The sequence below is a fragment of the Phaseolus vulgaris genome, chromosome 7 (genome assembly GCF_000499845.2).
Source record: "Phaseolus vulgaris cultivar G19833 chromosome 7, P. vulgaris v2.0, whole genome shotgun sequence".
NCBI classification, from domain to species: Eukaryota; Viridiplantae; Streptophyta; class Magnoliopsida; order Fabales; family Fabaceae; genus Phaseolus; species Phaseolus vulgaris.
In genome coordinates, this window is record NC_023753.2 from 17,117,584 (window position 1) to 17,137,190 (window position 19,607).

Here is a 19,607-nt window from a genome sequence, read left to right on the forward strand (position 1 = left end):
TTGTGCCCCACGACAACGATCCCATAGTCATCTCGCTTGTCACGGCAGGAAGGAAAGTCCACCGGGTACTGGTGGACCAAGGAAGCTCGGCGGATGTAATGTTCTGGCCGACTTTCACACAGTTGCAACTACCCCTTGACCAGCTGAGGCCCTATGGAGGATGCTTGTATGGGTTCGCTGGCGACCAGGTGGAGGTCAGGGGGTACATCGAGCTAAGAACAACGTTCACAAATGAGGTGGCCTCGAAGACGGAGAAAATCAAGTACCTCGTTGTGAATGCCCCCTCAGCATATAACATTTTGTTGGGGAGACCAACCCTCAACAGAATAGGAGCTGTGCCCTCAACTAGGCACATGAAAGTTAAGTTACCATCGATGGAGGGGGTGGTGATCACCATAAGATCTGACCAGAAGGAGGCGAAGAAGTGCTATGAGAATAGCCTTAAGAATAAGAGGTCAGTAAGTTACATCACCACGACGCCGCCTCCTAGTGTGAAGCCCAAGCCAACAGAATGGCGAGTTGTTGATGCGGCGATGGAGGTGGCCGCCGGAGGCGATGTCACCATGCTGGATGCTGAGGTTGAGGGAGAGAGCGGCGGACGGGAGGAAGAGGCGAGGAACCGCCCAGAGGAAGCGAGGGAATTGGGAATCGCCAGGGCAGTGATCGCCAGGGAAACCAGACCCAAACCCGTCGAGGAGTGGCTCGAAAGGGAGATCGGGGGAAAGGTCCTCAAGCTGGGAAGATCTTTGGAGGCTGGGCTCCAAGACCAGATCGCCAAGGTGATAGAACGGCATCTGGATGCTTTTGCATGGTCTGCTTCAGACATGCCGGGAATTGACCCCGATTTCTTGTGTCACCATTTGGCAATGGACACACAAGTTAGACCAGTGCGGCAGAGAAGAAGGAAATTTAACGAGGAGAGGAGGCAGGCGATCAGGGATGAAACACAGAAGCTCCTCGCCGCAGGCCATATCAGGGAGGTCCAGTACCCTGAGTGGTTGGCTAATGTCGTACTGGTGAAGAAGAGCAATGGGAAGTGGCGCATGTGCGTCGACTTCACTGACCTGAACAAGGCTTGCCCAAAGGATTCGTACCCTTTGCCAAGCATAGATGCCCTGGTCGACAGTGCAGCAGGGTGCAAGTTGCTGAGCTTTCTGGACGCCTTCTCGGGGTATAATCAGATAAAGATGCACCCTATGGATGAAGAGAAAACTGCCTTCATGACTGAGAGGTCGTGCTACTGTTACAAGGTGATGCCCTTTGGGCTGAAGAATGCGGGGGCCACGTACCAAAGATTGATGGATAAGATACTTGCACCAATGCTGGGAAGGAATGTGCAAGCGTACGTAGATGATATGGTCGTGACCTCGCCAGAAAAGAGCAAGCACGTCTCGGATCTGGAGGAGTTATTCACCACAATCGCCAAGTTCAGATTAAAGATGAACCCCGAGAAGTGCATTTTTGGCGTGGAGGCAGGGAAGTTCTTGGGATTCCTCTTAACTGAAAGAGGAATAGAGGCGAATCCTGATAAGTGTGCTGCCATATTGGCAATGAGGAGCCCGGCTACCGTGAAGGAGGTGCAGCAACTTACAGGTCGAATGGCCGCCCTGTCTCGTTTCGTATCAGCTAGCGGAGAGAAAGGCCATCCGTACTTCCAATGTTTAAGGCGAAACAACAAGTTTGTCTGGACGAGGGAGTGTGAAGAAGCCTTCGTGAAGCTTAAAGAGTACTTGGCGAGCCCGCCGGTTTTGTGCAAACCCTTGGTAGGAACCCCTCTCAGGTTGTATTTTGCTGTGACTGAGAGGGCGGTAAGTGTGGTGCTCGCCCAAGATCAAGACCAGGCTCAGAAGCCTATTTATTTCGTCAGCAAGGTGTTGCAAGGCCCGGAGGTGAGGTATCAGGCCTTGGAGAAAGCTGCACTGCCTGTAGAGTTTTCGGCGAGGAGGTTGCGCCACTATTTCCACAGTTTTACAATGCTGGTGATGACCGACTTGCCCATCCAGAAAGTCCTGAAGAAGCCTGATGTGGCTGGGAGGATGGTGAAGTGGGCGGTGGAACTGTCGGAGTTCGACATCAAGTATGAGCCCCGAGGTCCAATCAAGGGGCAGATTTTCGCTGATTTTGTGGTCGAGCTCTCGTCAGAAGCAACACGAGTCGAAGGGGATGATTTTCGTTGGGTGCTCTCGGTGGACGGATCGTCAAACCAGCAGGGTAGCGGTGCTGGAGTCATTCTAGAAGGGCCCAACGTCGTGCTAATAGAACAGTCCCTGAGGTTTGCCTTCAAAGCCAACAACAATCAAGCAGAGTATGAAGCGTTGATCGCCGGAATCTTGCTGGCCAAGGAGATGGGGGCTAGGGTGCTAATGGCTAAGAGTGACTCGTTATTAGTCACGGGGCAAGTAACAGGCGAGTTCCAGGCCAAGGATCCACAAATGGCGGCTTACTTGGAGTATGTGCAGGAGTTGAAGAGTTCCTTTGTCTCATTTGAAGTGGTGCATGTGCCCAGAGAGCAGAATGCCCGAGCAGACTTGCTAGCCAAGCTCGCCAGTTCGGGTAAGGGGGTAGGTAGAGGACAGTGATCCAAGAAACTCTGAAGACGCCTAGAGCATTTGTGGCAGACCACCTGGTTATTCATATAAGCAAGTCGACGGAGAAAGCGGCGAGGAGTCACGGGTCCTTGACCCAGGAGACTTTAAGGTCGCCGAGAATAAGAGCATATCGGGGGGAGAGGGTGAACATGACGCAGGTCTGCGCTACGCATGAGCCAGACACGTGGGTAACACAGTACCAGCGCTGCTTGGCAGATGGCCTTCTCCCGCTGGATCCGACGGAGGTTAGAAAGATAAAGAAGAACTCCAGCAAGTTCACCATGATTGATTGCGAGTTTTACAGATTTGGGTTCTCACACCCACTCCTGGAATGTGTGCACGGAGAAAAATGTACAAGAATTATGGTCGGGCTCCATGAAGGGATATGTGGGAGTCACGTCGGGGGTCGAGCTCTGGCTGCAAGAACTCTCCGTGCAGGTTATTACTGGCCAACAATGAGGGAGGACTGCAAGAAGTATGCACAGTGTTGCAAGCAATGTCAGCAGCACGCCGATTGGCACAAAGCGCCTCCAGAAGAGTTAAAGTCAATTTACAGCCCTTGGCCGTTTCATACGTGGGGAATTGACATTCTAGGACCTTTCCCATTGGCGATCAGGTAGATGAAGTACTTGGTGGTGGCGATTGAATACTTCACCAAGTGGATCGAAGCAGAACCAGTAGCCCAGATCACCGCACACAAGATTGAGAGCTTCGTATGGAAGAACATCGTGTGCCGGTTTGGTGTGCCTAAGCGCCTGGTGTCAGACAATGGGACTCAGTTCGCAAGTCACCTACTGAAGAAGTTGTGCGAAGAGGTGGGAATTCAGCAGGTGTTTGCATCCGTCGAGCACCCCCAGACAAATGGCCAAGTAGAGTCCGTCAATCGGGTGTTGCTAAGAGGTTTGAAGAGAAGGCTAGAGAAAGCCAAGGGATCGTGGGCTGAAGAGGTGCCCCGCATAGTTTGGGCGTACCACACCACCGAGCAGTCAGGAACCCACGAGACCCCGTTCAGCTTGGTCTATGGATGTGATGTAATGATTCCAGTGGAAATCCAGGAGAGCTCGCCGAGATTCCAGAACTTTGTGGCGGAAGACTCGAACGAAGAGAGAAGGTTGAATCTGGATTTACTGGATGAGATCAGGGAGGAGGCAAGGGTAAAGGCTGAGGCAGTGAAAAGGAGGATTGAACGAAGGTATAACTCGAAGGTAATGCCAAGGCAGTTTAGAGAAGGCGACCTGGTGATGAGGAAAGCCCACCAGTACGAGATGGAAAACAAGTTATCGCCTAAGTGGACAGGACCGTTCAGAATAACCGAGGCGCTCGGGAACGGCACCTACCGCTTAGAGACATTGGAAGGAGGGGCGATTCCTCGCACTTGGAACGCCACACACCTCAAGTTATATTACAGTTAAAGCTTTGTAAGTAAAAACGAACATGAAGAGATTTGCAAGCTTTCTGTTAAAACAGTTTGAATGGGGCACTCTTTTTTCCCTAAGGAGGGTTTTTAATGAGGCCACCCAATAAAGAAGAGTTTTCAAAGAATTTAAAGCTTCTAAGATTGCATGCTTGTTGTTTCGAAAGTTTTAGAAAAAAGACCTTATCACTCGTACGTGATTCAAGGCAAGTTTAAAGTTATGCTGCATGCTTTTTAAGAAAAAGTTTTAAAGTCCCCATCGCTTTTCGGCGACAAAGTTTTAAAGTCCTCATCGTCTTACGGCGATCGGAGGCACCAGTAAGGATTAAAGACCTCAACGCTCTCGTGCGTCTTGAGGCGAGAAAGATAAAGACCTCCTCGTCGTCGAGCGAGTGCAGGCGAGAAAGAGAAAAAGTCCTAAGTGCATCCAGGGGGGAGGAGATGTACACCCTGGGCAAGTTGAGGCACAAGAGAAAGTCCTTCTCGCCGTCGAGCGAGTTCAGGCAAGAGAAAGTCCTTCTCGCCGTCGAGCGAGTTCAGGCAAGAGAAAGTCCTTCTCGCCGTTGAGCGAGTTCAGGCAAGAGAAAGTCGTTCTCGCCGTCGAGCGAGTTCAGGCAAGAGAAAGTCCTTCTCGCTGTCGAGCGAGTTCAGGCAAGATAAAGTCCTTCTCGCCGTCGAGCGAGTTCAGGCAAGATAAAGTCCTTCTCGCCGTCGAGCGAGTTCAGGCGAGAAAAAGTCCTTCTCATCTCAGAGTGAGTTCAGGCAAGATGAACTGAAAAGTCAGGGGTGTTCGTGACCTTAAACGGCGGGAAAGGAAGGAAAACGTCTTTCCCCCTTTAAGTGAAACATCAATATTGACTTAGTAAGACCAGAGAAAACTTCCACGCTTGTAGGCGGTGGGAAGACAGATAAAATCCTTCTCGTCTTGAACGTGTTCAGGTATGACGTGAAGGGTGAAAGAAGTTCAAAAAATAGCTAAGGTAGGTTCAAAGAGAACACCTCACTATCCGGCTTATTGTTCTGAAACTCAGGGAGGTAGAGAAGGATCCGAAAGGTGCCTCTACCCCCCAGATGAGGGAACGGTAGCCAAGTTATGAAGGTAAAGAAAGCTTACATCGCCAGAACCCTACGGCGATTAGAAGAATTCTAGGCGATGACAGGAGTAAAGGCTAACCTTGCCAGGCAGATTAGGTAAACTGTATTGTGAAACCAGTTTAAGTTAAAACCTGCTGCCTAGTAAGTAACTAATTGCCTTAAGTTTGCAAGTTATGTTAAATGTCACCGTTTGAAAGTTAGTAGTTGCTCAGATTTTACTTTGAGTTAACAGTTTGATAAATTGTTATGAGATTAACAGTTTGCTCGAGTTCAAAGCAGTGAACAGATAAGCTTGAAGAATCGCTAAGTCAATTTGTTTAAGTGAGTTCTACCAGTTAAGTTGATCAACCATACAACGGGTAAGAAAGCAGATGAAGGTTAAAGAATGCGAAGTAAACAGAAAGACGAGGTGCAAAAAGCAGAAGGAGTTACATAAAGCAATGTCAGTTCAAATACATAAGAAGAAAAATTACATGTAAAGTTTTTACGAAACAGAAATAAGCACCAAGTTTTCAAAGAGCAAAGTGATGGAGGGAGACAATTAATCTTCAGAAGGCACGATCTTCCCATCCACCACTTCGTTGCAGATCGACACCATGGAGACATCGAGCTCGAGATATTGGCACGAGACTTGCTCCAAAGCGGCGTCGAACCCGGTAGAAAGGACTTGGGCGGAGCTTTGCTCGAGCTCTTGAGTTTGCTTCTTCAGCTCGTCAGTTTGCCTCATCAGCCCTTCAGTTTCTTCGCGAGCCCGAGCAAGCTCTTCAGCAGCTTTCTTGTTTTCCTCCCGGGCCTGGGCCAGCTCCGCAGCAATCCTCATGTTTTCCTCTTGAGCTTTGCCGAGCTCAGCCTTGGTGTCGTCCCTCTCCTTCTCAACTTTCCCGAGTAGCACCTCCCGATCTGCCGACCTCTTTTCAAGGTTCTCCACCTTGGCCGCATCTGCTTTCATTGATGCCTCCAAGTTGGCCACCTTGAGCCTGTAGGGTACCAGCTTACTCTCCAGCTCAATTTTCTCTTGAGCTAGGAGGTGCAGTTTTTGGCGCAGATCGGAGGCCTCCTTCCGCGCGCCCCTCAGCTCAGCGCTCATGGCGTCCTCCAGCCTTGAATGATCGATTTCTGCCACCATCAGGTTGTAAGACAGTTTTTCCGCCTCAATCCTTATCAGGCGGTTCTCCTCCTGGAGCGCTGAGTTCTCATCTCGAAACCTCTTGTTGGACTCCTCCACAACTTTTGTTACAATTAAGGGGAGATCCTCCGCCATCATTTTCAGCTTGGCCGTGAAGGGCCTCAAGGCCTCGTCGACAGAAGAGGGGCGGCTTGAGGTTGTTGCCGGTGGAGGCGCTGGAGGAGCTTGGTGCTGACTTTCACCACCACCCTCTTGAGTTTGTAGGGCGAGGAGGGCTTCTTGGCGTGGTGGTGAAGTCGGAGATTTTGTTATCAGGATTGGCAAGTTATGGCCACCCTCATCTCCTTCTGGTGCAGCCCTAGCGATAGAGGTGGTTGAAGGAGGACCCTCTCCAGCAGATACAAATGGCGTGGAGGCGCTTGGAGGATTCTCAATGAAATTAGGCTCGCTGCCTTCAACCACAGGGGACGCGACCGCCAAGGGTGTTGCTTGGACTGGCGGTGTTGGAGCTGGAGGAGAGGGCGGTGTTGGTCTTGGGAGAGCGGGTGGTGAAGAGGGTGCCACCCTTGTTCTTTTGGTGACGAGGTCGTCCTTAGTCGCCTCGTCATCCTCATCCTCTTGTACCACTTGAGGAGTTTTCCTCTTTGGCTTCCTCAAGACAAGCTTTTTTCTTTGGGGGGCGGGTAGTGTCTCCGAAGGAGTTGGACCTTGGGGAGGAGTTCTGCCCTGAGCAGCGGCGATCTCCACCACCGAGTTGGGCACGGTTTGGGAACCCGTCGCCAACTAAGTGAGTTCGGGCGATCGCCCTCAATTCAGCCAGTTTGTCTTTTCCCAACACGAGGTCTGCACAGGGTAGAAAACAGATGAGTAGGCCCCAAAGTAGAAACAGGTTATACAAGCATATGCACGCAGGAATAACGCAAACAAGTGGCACATGAATTAAAAATCAAGACCAGTACGCAACAAACAGGACGCCCAATGATAGATGGTATAAATGCGAAGTCAGTCCCAACACAAAACGAAAACCTTGGTGTCGAGGTAAAGGCTAACCTATGTGAGCTTCAAGTTGGCCCTCGAGGAACTCGAAGGAGATTATTGAGGCGGTGGGGAAGGTGATGTTGGCGGCTGCTACACTCTTCCAAAAAAGGCAGAGATCTTTGTCTAGCTCGCCCATGGTGTAGGGACTTCTGGGCCTCCTAAAGCTTTCTTTGACGTCTTTGTTCCCCTTGTGTACCCAGTACAAGGGGAAGCCGTCGAGCAGGGAGGGATCTTAATCGTTTGCGCACACCTTCACGAATTTTCCCTTCCAATCTTTGTAAGATTGCTGGAAGATCGAGAGGATTGACCTCCCAGCAATCCCATTCAGGCTAATCCAGAGGCGGTCTCCGGGATTCTTAGCTTCGAACAGGAAGAGGAAAACGTCAACTGAAGCTAGTAGTCCCAAGTGTGCGCACATAATTTGGAACGCCCTTACGAACGCCCAGCTGTTGGGATGAAGCTAGGCGGGGGCGATATCGAGCTCGGTTAACAGCTCTCTCTCGAAGCGAGTAAAGGGAAGTCTGAGCTTCACTTTCTTGAAGAACGTCACGTAGATAAAACAGAACAGCTCGCCGTTGTTTGCTTTCTCGTCCGCGCAAATCGGTTCACCCGGGAAGCAGGGCAGCACGGCCATTTTGCTGTCGTGCTCCTTATGAAAGGTGAGCTCGGATTGGTCCCCTTTTCTTAGTCGGTGCACGCCCAACTCCGTGTTTATTGAAGAAGTCTCTTTTAACAAAGTTGAGGTGGCCCAAGGGTAGAGTTCCTTGTAGTCCTTTGGAGGTAGGGAGGCGCCTCCGGCGACTGGCGGAGTTGCCTGAGCGGGGTTGGCGTGAGAAGTTACAGGCCTCTCAGCCTGGGTAGAAGGAGCGCCAGATGCTCGTGGTAGGTTACGCGCTGGTGGAGGATTTGCCCCAGGAGCAACCCTACGCGCTTGGGGTGGAGGGTTTCGCGACGAAGAAGGAGGGTTCGCGGTGGATTTTGTATGAGCCATCGCAGGAACTGCAAAGGAAAATGAAAGGGATGAAACAAAGCTAACATAACGACTCGATTGAGGACGAAGAAGACAGAGCGAACGAACAAGAGTTCGCTGGGATGAACGTGACGAAGAGCGAAGCCCTAAGCTACGAGAGAAGGAGAAAAGGGAAAAAACAGCCCACAACGTATGCACCAGACAGATAATGGATGATGCGAATCGGTTAAAATGCAGCAGATATCAACAGAAGAAGTAAAAGGGGTACCTTTTGATGATCGGATGAGCGTTGAAGAGAGTTGGAGATTGAGAGAGTTGAGAAGCTTCGTGGTTTCGCAGAGAAAAACTTAGAGTGTTTGAGAATGCAGAAAGATGATGGAACAGTGGAAGTGCAAGGGGTTTTAGGGGTTTTTCGAACATTTTCGGAAGCGCAAACGACAGCTGAAGATGACCGTTGATGAAGCCACGTGTCAAGCGATTGGAAAAAGGGGTTTGGTGAAGCGTCAGAAAAGTAGAGGGTACGGACGTTTGGAATTCTGTTCCAGTGCTGCGTAGATCGACGGTGATGTGACCTCTTAGTCTTTTCGCTGGACAAGTCTTCGCTTAAGACTGGGGGCTTGTGTACCGACCAGGTAGTCGGGAGTGATGACGTGGCAGCAAGCGATAATATAGGCGTGTTGAACGGAACACCTGGCTGACAGAAGGGAAGGAAATCAGGAAGCTCGTGTAGTCGCCAATCGTTAAGTTGGCGTGCTCCGATCTTTAGCATATCTAAAACCGGCGGTCACCAGGCTTGTGTTGTAGTCGCCGTATGCGAGCTTAGGCGACCAAGTGATCAGAAGTCGCCGAGAGGGGGACATCGCCGAAAGATCAAGAGAGCTTGTTCAAGGCTTTCAAGGGGCACGAGTACGAAGGATGGAGTTATCAGATGATCATTCCCTAGCCAGAGGTTGAGGCCAGGGAACAGCTTACCAGAACATACACGATGAAGCAAGTGAAGCAGATCATGATGGCGGTCGGCGAGACCACAGAGAAGGTGTGCATGGTGGCACCCCGTACTCGCCACACAGAAGAGATCGCGCTCCAAGGCATACACTGAGTTACTCTTGCATGGGTAACTTAGTCGAACAGCCTGAAGAGTAAGAAGTGACGCTCAAGCAGAGGACGTTCCAAATGGTGACACGTGTACAGCTGGATGCGAGCCACGTGTCCAGAGGTGTAACCGTCAGGAGAGAGAAAGTGCACAGGTATATAAGGGATTCTAACGAACTTCTGAGGTACGCGCGTTCAGAACACTTCTTTACGCTTTGAGAATACTTGAGTACGTTGAGAGAGTTTTTGCACGGTTCCTTGAGTTCCTAGCTTTTCTCTCTTAGAGTTTTGGTGGTTCCGTCACTGACTTGAGCGTCGGAGCGCGATCGGCCGCAGCGGCGCCACTCTGTCTTTTGCAGGTTCTTGAGGTGAATCGAGGTGTGAAGGACGGAAGCTAGCGTGATGCAAAGCCGATCCAGAGGAAGATACCTTTGACGAGGCAACGCTTTTGCGTTCTGGTCAACCGGCAGGATCAAGTTCCATAGAGGGGAAGAAACATCTCTAGAACTTTCCCAAAACCTAACCAAGCATATCTCTCACACTCAAGCTAGAGAAATTCCATGTTTAGAATACATTGGCAATGATCAATTAGCATCTGAATGTTTCAATGAAAGATCTATGATCTTAAGGGACAAAGATGAGAATAGTAGCCAAGAAAAAGAAGCTAGTGAGAGTGACGAAAATGTAAAAATAAAGCATGAGAAAACCCTTGAGAAACAAAAGGCGTGGGAGAAGAGTGTTCCTTCCCACAAGGTCATTCAACAAGGAAAGCACATTGAACATACCTTTGAAAATATGTGTCTTGTTGAACAACCTCAAAGCCTTACCTTTTGTAAAGGAACACTTGCAAGTATAGAAAAAAAAGAAGAAGAATCCTTAAAAGAAGCTTGCATAGATTATTTTACATATATACCAAGATATCCCCAAGTGAAGGTCAAGTTATCTATAGGTAACTACCAAACCAATTTTTTATGTGAGGTAGTACCTAAAGAAACTTGTCATGTCTTATTGAGACGACCCTTGCAAAGCATTAAAATTTTCATGAACAATGGTTGTATCAACGAGACTACCTTCACACATAAAAGAAAAACTCTTCATAAAGGAGAACTCATGGGACAAAATAGAGTTGATAAAACTCTAGAGCTTTTAAAGGGAAAACTTTTGTCGCCCATGAGAAAAGAAGTTCAAAGACATTACCTTAGATACATTTCTTGTTTTACAAATACGCCTAAGGTAGTGTCTCATGAACTCTATACTCCTTTACCTTTTGTAAATGATCTTTGGGAAGACATAAACCTCGATTTTATCTTAGAGCTTCCTAGGACAACAAAAGGTTTTTCCATGGATATGGATAAACTCTTCTCTAGAGAAGTGATAAGTCTCCATGGTTTATCTTCAAGCGTAGTGTTGGATAGAGCTCCAAAAATTGAAAACCATCATTCAAGGATACTTTTAGAAAAACTTGAAATTAAGTTGTACTCTTCAAATTTTTATCCTCAAAAGAATGGTCAAAATACAATTGAAAATCTAGCTCTTTCTACTATGCCTAGAGTAATCATGAAAGACAAACACAACTCTAGAGATGAGCATGCACACCATAAAGTAGTTCACAAAACTACTTATATTTCTACTTTTGAGGTTGTATGTGGGCTAAATCATCTTTCTTCTATTGAGTTGTTACCATCTCCTATAGGATTTGTGACTAAGGAGAAAGTAACCACAATTGAAAATTTTAAAATGCATAAGATGATTAGAAAACACATACAACAATCAAAAAAGAAATATTGTAAAAAGTTGCCAAACACAAAAGAAAAACAAAAATGGCAACTTAGTGAAATTAATTTTCAAACTCACACCTCTGCTTTATTTGATGATTTCCGTAGGTACACGTTTGACCTGGGAGGGCACTCCTAGTTCTCAAAGCAAGAGGCTGCTATCCGAGATCAAGCCTGAAGATCTGAGGATAGATCTTCTCAAGAAGGAGGAGATGATGGACACCATCCAGCCACACTCATCCCCCTAGTTGAAGAAAAAGCATTGGATTTGAGGACAAATCCTTTTCAAGAGGGAGGGGATGATGGAAGAGAGCCAAGCACAATCTTCCATGAAAGGTAAGAGCCAAGTCAAGAGCGTCTAGACCCCAAGCCAAGAGCGTCTAGACCCAAGCCAAGCGTCTAAGACCAAGCTAGGAGCATCTAAGATCAAGCTAGGAGCGTCTAAGACCAAGCCAAGAGTGTCTAGAACAAGAAGACTTGGATCAAGCTATGAATGGGAAAAGGCCTAATAGCACATATTCCGTGAAGGCCCATCAAGTGTAGTTTAGCTTTAAATGAGGTGTAAATAGCATAACCATGTGGACAATTGTTTAATTTTCTGCACATTAGAATTAAGGAAGCATTAACCTTGATTAGCTAAAGGTTTCTAGAAGCCTTTACTAATAAAGGACCATGTGCACCCATGTGCCATGTGCACCCATGTGCCATGCACCCATGTGCTTCACATTTACATTACATTTAGCTAGCATTTCATTTGCACTTAGCTTAAGAATTAAGGCCTCCTTAGCCTATAAAAGGAGATGCCTATCACTTGTATTTGCAAGATTAATGAGAGTAAAGTTATGCTGCCAACATTGTGCCATGCTTTGCTTCTACCAAGTTTCTAGGCTCTAATCTTCATCTTCCTCACTTACCATAGGGCTGGCCGAACCTCCCTACTTCCATACATATCATGCACCTTCAAGATCACCATAGCTCCTAGGAGGATCTTGCACATTTACATCCATGGCTTCCGCACCATTTTTCACATGATTCTAAGAAGAGCTTCATGAATTTGTCATCATGATGTGCAAGAGAGTTCAAGTGTGTAGAGAGATGAAAACAGTGCCTAGTGTTGTGATGCAAATATGTTTGAACAGATTTATGCACGAAATTATAGCAATTAAATTTTAACAAAAAGGACAATTTAAAAAATAAAACTATTTAAAAACATTTATAAGCTGAAGTATTTTCAACCTATTAATTCGATTAATCAATCAGTTAAAAATACTTATTATAATCATAGGACTCCAGTAGAAATAATTTTAATAGATTAAAAATCTTAATTATTTGATTATAATTTTTTTAACTTGGATCATAATGCATTGTAGAAAGATACAACAAAAACGACCTAGACACACATACACACTTCTTTTCAATCTTCATGAAAGGATTTGGAATCATCAAATCAAGCTCATCAAATCTTCAAAGAAAAGAGTTACCACATTGAATCATTTTAAAAAAAGTTGGGACCAAATTGAACTTTAAAAAAAATTGGGGATTCATCTTCCTTTAGAAGAAGGCAACTTCATCTTCGTATGGGTCGTTGAGGCCACCGCACCCAATTTGTTCAGGCAAGGTCGTCTTAAAAGCAAATTGTAAGTGGAGGACGCGTTAACAACAATGTACCCGATGGTGATCGTCCTGGCTGCGATATCGTTAGAGAAGGTCGTTCTTAGCTCAACGTACCCTCGTACTTCTACTTGATCTCCCGTGAAGAAAACCAAACACCCATCGTATCGCCTCAATTGGTTGGGCGACAACTGCAAGCTAGTGAATGTTCCCCAGAACATCACATCAGTCGAGCTCCCTTGATTAATCAAGACTCTGTGCACCTTCCTTCCTACTGTGATGACAGATATCACCACCGGATCATTCTCATGAGGAACCACGTCTTTCAGGTCGGAGCTCACGAAGCAGAGAGTGGGCTATGGGGGATAATAAGGTCTCCTCGCCTCTAGAAACATCACTGCTCGTGCATATCACTTACATTTGGAAGCAGAGTTTTCTCCTCCTGAAAATCCTCCCAAGATGGTGTTTAACTCTCCAAGGACCGGTATCTCATGTGCTTGGCCTGAGAGTGACCTCTCCTTTTGGTTCTCCCTTGTCAGCCTCAAGATACTCCTTCAGGAACCCTTCCTTCACCAAGCTAGCCAGCTAGTGGGTCAAAGCTATGCATCGCTCAACATTATGCCCAAATGCCTTGTGGAACTCACACCAGGCATCTTTCCATGACCCCAGATCCCGATTTGTCTTATGGGAAAACTTCATCTTGTCTGTTACCTCTGGCATACTCAACAATTCTTTGTAAGATACTCAAAACCTGGGTCGAGTCCTTAACCCCTCCCCGCCTGATGAGAATCAAATAAAGGAGGCTTTTATTAATGGATGAAGAGGACATTCACCTTCACATTTGAAGTTCTTCCTTCTAGTCTTCTCAAAATTAAAAGAAGACATAAAATAAAAGATGAGGCCCAAGCCCAAAGCCCAAGCCCAAGCCCAAGAAGGCCAAAGCCCAAAGAGCCCAAGTCCATCCCATGAGGGGCAAGGCCAAGCTTTGAAATACTCTTGTATAGTTTTAGGAGGTGTGGTTATTAAATAAAGGAGTGTGAAAATGTAAAATAAAGTCACATTGTCCATGTGACTTAGGAGATTGGTGTAGGTGTAGTTTTTAGGAGGTGTCATAGTAGAAAAAGGTCACACCTCCCATGTGACTTGTTTTTTGTGGGAATTTCAAATGAGTTTATTTGAAATTTCCCACGTATTTTTCAGCACCTCTAGGCTATAAATAAAGGTGCTTAGCTTGTACAATTCAGAATTGAAATTAGAGTAAAGAAACTATACTCAATTTTTGAGTGAGCATTGGAGAGCTTTTAAGCCTTCTTCTCTAGTCTTATCTTGAAGGATCCATGGTGTCCTCAAGTGGCGGCAGCACACTCATCTAGGAGCAACCATCCTTCTAGTGGCGTGATCACTACTCACCTACTCTTCCATCTCCATAAGCTTTTCTCTTCTCCTTCCTTCCTACTCTTTCAATTGTTCATGTTTAGCTTGTGTTCTTAAGTTTTGGTTTGGTTATCTTTCATTTTCCAGCAGCTGTTCTTATTCTTTTCTGTTTTGGTTCGGTGCATTTTAATTTCCAGCACTTCTAATTCAGTTTGCTTATCTTTTGTTCCATTTTGTTCGGTTGAATTTGACTATAATTGGAACTTCCATATGAGTTTGGAATTGATGTTAGTTTTTGGAGAGTTCTTGACTTAGAACAATGATCCAATTCTAAGAAAAAGTGCCTAACTATTGTCCAACTCAAGTTAATTCCTAAGAAGGTCAAGAACCTTTCTCTATGTGGCTATTGGAATCACATCACCGCCCTTTGTCTTGGGTTCGTCTCTCTTGGATACGTATGGCACGTACCTCGAGTCCATTCTCTTCTCGGCTGAGGTTTCGTTTACTCTCAAGAGCTGAGCTCAGGCACTTTCCTTAGACCTAGGTTACCTTAAATGCGAGTTGCCATTCTTTCTGTGTATGACCTCTTCTGCATCAATGTGGACAACAGCTCGTTCTCGTATCTCGAAAAATGTATCTGTCGGATTTCTTATCAGCGAATCGTTGAATGGTCGGTCCCGCTGCGATTCCTTGTTTGAAAGCGGTGACCATCACATCTTCATCATGCATTTACAGTAAGCACCCATAATATATTAAGATAATCCTTCAATGGCTCTTCCTCCCTCTGCCTTACGTTGAAAATGTCATACAACTTAGGAGGCTTGACCTGGTTAACAGAGAATTGTTCTCTAACTAATCTGGAGAATTGATCGAAAAAGGTGACCATCGGGAAGCTCACTGAACCATTGTAGGGTCGTACTTGTAAAAGTATTCATGAACATCTTACAGCGAATGGCGTCCGCTCCTCCAGAGACAATCATCTGGGCATTGAATGTCGTGAGATGATTTTTAGGGTCCTCTACCCATGTGAAAGAGGAAATCTTGGGTGTGATGTAATGAGGTGGCACAAGCTCATCCATGATCGCCTCCGAAATTGGTTTGAGACTATCTCTCAAAGGCAAGTTCATACCTCGTTCCCTGGTGGAACGTCGGCCACGTTGGTGTAGATTTCTACATAAGTCTTCATTGGACTTGTGCAATTCCTCGTTGGCTACTTAGGAGGCATTGATCTCTGCCATCAGCCGACCCTGCAGAAGTACTTGCTCAGCTTTGGCTTCCTCTCAGATTCGTTCTTGTTCTTGTTTATACTGCTCGTTGGCCTCTTAGAGAGCCCTCATGATTTCCATGAGTTGTTGTAAGGTGGGGGCATTGCTTCCTTCACATCCCTACGGGCCTTGCCTAGTGTTTCTCATCACTTCGGAAAGCTCAAACACGAATGTGGATGGGATAAGGTTTTATCGGGTCAGCGCCAAATGTTCTCGCTGGTTGACCTTGAGTTGACTTAATGGGCAAGCTCCGCTTCTAGTCTGTCTCCTCTTGGTGCACTGGAACAACGCTCCACTGAGATAGAGGGGGCTCTACCTATTGATCACACTCCGACGATCAAGTCAGTGAGAGCATACAAAATAATAGTCAGTCCTAGTACTCATAAACAACATACCTTTACCAGGAGGTCTCAAGCCCCTTTTATAGTTATTCCTCTAATAGCTTTCACTCACGAGAATATAATCTCTACTGAAAGTATAAAATAATAACAAAAAATCACCTGCTCACGTGCACCTTTCATGTTTGGGTGCTAACAACAGGAAAATATTTTGTCAACGGGCACCTTTATTCACGGTGCTAACAACAGAAGAGAATCTCGTGCACATTTATTCTTGGGTGTTCTCACTTATTTAACAACTTTATATATTCAACTAACAACTTTATGCATATATTTATTTAACTAACAACTTCGTGTATATTCACATATATTCTATTATGATAGCTTAATGTATATCGACATATATATTTAACTAACAACTTTATATTAATATATGACCAAACTTGTTATTTTCTCTATTTTAATTATTTTCCACTAGACTTACCAACGAAACTGGACCGAACACATGACTTGCCTTTTGGCCCAAAGCCGAGCCGACCATACCCAAATGCTTGGACCGAGGTCCCGAGCACTCCTACTCCTTTTCAAAATTAAAAAAGTTAAATTTCAATTTATTGAAAACATAATCATTAACATATATTTTCATAATTTTATGTTAAAAATTTATTAATATTTTATCAAAATATTCAGACTTTGTATCAATTATAAATATTTAATTTCCATTAAAATCCATGTATTTAGTAAAAAAATTAATTGCTTTTCTTTTAAATATTTTTAGAATTTAATTTTTACTAATTAAAACACTTCATACGCGAATCAAAACTAAAAAAGAAAATCAATTTCTAATATTTGCTTCCATTTACTTACTAGTTGTTTTTAATATTTTGTTACCTGTTTTTTAACAGCAATAAATAATAATAGCTACTTTTTTTATGTAATTTTTAAAATTACTAAGATATGTTTTCTTAGTCATTACCATTAGTGTTAATTGGTACAAAATTGGTAATAATAGATTTCATATAGTGACAGTTTTAATTTTTTAATAAACCTTTCATCTAATTCTCAACAAACTTTAGTGCATACATTAACTTTTAATTTTAATTTATTCCTTTTATAAATACACAACAACAACAAGTTTATCCCTATTAGCTTTATGTAGAATTTACCAAAAACAAAAGGAATTTATCATAAAGGCTGGATAGAGATTAGAAATGTGATTTTTTTTAAAACTACGGCAGTGCATATATAGTAAATAATATTGAGTTTAATTGTGTAATACAATATGAAAATAAATAAATAGTAATATAATAAATTTATGTTAATATTTTTAAAGATAATTATATCATAAATGTAGAATTTTTTGTATCATCCATCCATCCATGATAATTTATGATGTAAACTAACACTTTCCCCTCCGTAATATTACTTTTCATACATTAAAATTATTTGATGTTTTAATTTACTTTGTGGGAAACACATGGCACTAACTTTTTAAATTTCAATGCTTTTTTAGAAATAAACGTTATTTCAATTAGTGTCAATCAAATATCAACTAAAAAATTAATTATGGCGGATATCCCATTCATAGTATTGATGAAGAATTAATCAATTTGATTTAATTTATTTAATTACTTTTTTACCAAATAAAAGTGTGTTTAGAATTCAATTAAGAAATTAAGTTGAATTGGACTTATTTGAAGTTGCAAAAACTTATTAACTTTGAAATAAATAGAGTTTAAAGTTAATTTTTCTTTTAAACTAGATAAAAAATGTATCAATCATGTTAAAATATAATGTTCAGCTGAAACTGAAAAGTTAATTTAAATGTTCTAATTGAAATTCAAACACGCCACATAAAGTTTCACTTATAAAATTCTATTTACTAATTATAGTCAATATATTTTTGCCATATTTTTTTATCATACTTTAATTATAATTAATTTATATTTAGTAAAAATTTATTTTATTTGATTACTTACAAATTTATTTTAATTTAATAATGTTACAATCTTATTTTTAGAATTACCTTTTTCATTTTCTTGACGCATGAAGTGTCGTGTTAGTGTTTTGTGGAAAGAAATGTTTGTGGTTGATTCACGAGACATTTTTTTTTATCAGCAATAAAAAATAAATAAATGGGAACCACTTCAGGGGTGGTCTAACCCTTATACATAAATAACTAGCGCCTTATCAACCTCCAACCAAGGAACACCTTCCAACTTAAATAAGGAACAACCAGAACTACTCAAGAAAGCATTAAACAACCAGCCTCATACAATCCACTGGGTTCAAAACCCAGTTGGGGTACGTAAAGGAATTACAACAGGACTTTGCAAAAATCCAAGACCAAACATTTACATGTACCAGTGCAAATACCTCGAGCGCATCTACCACGCCCCTGTCGAAGGTCACCGAGTTCCTATGTCTCCAAATTCCACTCACAACACCAACCCAAATCGCCCCCCAAACGTCATTAACCACATCAGAAGCTGAACACAATCTGAATTGTTGGAAGTTTACCAAAGGGTCCTTGTGAATAACAAACGACACTCCAAGCCACTCAAAACAAAGACACCACACCCGCCAGGTAAACTCGCAGACGGAAAACAGATGACAGGACGACTCTTCCACCTTCCCACACAAACCACACACCAGATTCTCTACCACCACCCCTCGCCTTTCCAAATTTACCCTAGTAGCAATCTTATTCTCCATCACCCTCCAAGCAGTGACCAAAGCGGAAGGCAAAACTTTGCACCTCCACAACTTACTGTAAACTGGAGAAACCTCCCCAACTCTATCCTTCCTAACCTGAAAATAGGTTGAGTTAACCGTAAAAGTATGAAATCCCCCTGCCTTCCAAATCCAGCAATCTGCCTTCCCTGATTCCAACTTCGCCCCTTGTAGTAACTGAAAGAACTATTCCACCAGAGGTTTCTCCCATTCAAAAAAGGGTCTACGCCATTCAAAGTGTCACACCCAAACACCATCAAACCAATTCCCTAGTTCAGCCACTTTTGCACCTTTTGTCACACTAAGAGAGAAAATTCTCGGGAAAACACTCTTCAACGCTCCACAACTCAACCAATTGTCCTCCCGAAAAAGGATAGCCCTCCCCTCACCAACTTCCCACTCAAACCCATCTTCAAAACTTCTTCCCCAACCCTCTGAAGCCCACACCTCCTTCAAATCTTTCCACCAAAGAGAGCCCCTACCAACTTTACCTTCCTCTCTCAAGCTTCTCCACCCACCGTACTTAGAAACGAGGATCTCTTTCCACAAACCACCTTTATCCGTACCCAACCTCCAGATCCACTTACCTAGTAGAGCCATTCCTTCTTGATGACGTATAAGGAAGGATAAACCAAGCCCTTGTGTTGTGTGAATATAGAGAGATTTCCTAGTTAAACTGGTTTGATGACCTTGTTACGACTTCTCCTTTCTCCAAATGATAAGATTCAATGGACTTCTCACTATGTCGTGGGCATCAAACTACCTACATCCTACAATCCAAACACTTCTCTGAACCATTCAATAGATCTATTGGAAAATCATTAAATAGAATTTAATTTTAGAGACAAAAAGTAATTAGCTAAAACCTCGATAGCTAATTAGATACTAATTTAATTTTTTTATCAATAATAAAAACTAATTTATATACCAATAAGTTTTATAGTGTCTAAAATAGTATCTAATTTAGTTAATATAACAACAAATTTTTTTTCTATAGAATTAATTTTTATTTAATGTTTTTCTTGTAGTGAGCGATAAATGTTGTGTACAAACGTGCAGGGACATAATCAACGTGAGGTTGTTGATGACTTACATTTACTAGGAATTCCTCCTACCAACAATTGCAATGATTTATCCCCATCACAATAAAACTTCAAAGATTACCCGAACCTGTCAAGATTATAGATT

General features: G+C 43.7%; 2 protein-coding genes across 2 annotated transcripts; both read right to left on the minus strand.

Annotated features, from left to right (window-relative positions):
* Positions 1–5,638: 5,638 nt before the first annotated feature.
* Positions 5,639–6,358, minus strand: LOC137829157 (uncharacterized). Its single transcript, XM_068635952.1, has one exon. It carries the CDS (start codon positions 6,356–6,358, stop codon positions 5,639–5,641), a length of 720 nt encoding a protein of 239 aa, XP_068492053.1.
* An 11,584-nt stretch (positions 6,359–17,942) lies between these two features.
* On the minus strand, positions 17,943–19,019 carry LOC137829158 (uncharacterized). Its single transcript, XM_068635953.1, has 2 exons — positions 18,666–19,019; positions 17,943–18,497 (listed from the first exon to the last, which is right to left on the minus strand). The coding sequence occupies exons 1-2, from the start codon at positions 19,017–19,019 to the stop codon at positions 17,943–17,945; spliced, it is 909 nt and encodes a 302-aa protein (XP_068492054.1).
* Between the last annotated feature and the right edge of the window lie 588 nt (positions 19,020–19,607).

What these genes read in the sequence shown, in the direction of transcription:
- LOC137829157 (XM_068635952.1), bottom strand. Translation starts at nt 6,358, where the DNA reads ATGGCGGAGGATCTCCCCTTAATTGTAACAAAAGTTGTGGAGGAGTCC.
- LOC137829158 (XM_068635953.1), bottom strand. Translation starts at nt 19,019, where the DNA reads ATGGCTCTACTAGGTAAGTGGATCTGGAGGTTGGGTACGGATAAAGGT. An exon ending in ATTGGTTTGATGGTGTTTGG is followed by an intron (nt 18,498 to 18,665) that starts GTGTGACACTTT and finishes ACCTATTTTCAG; the next exon opens with GTTAGGAAGGATAGAGTTGG.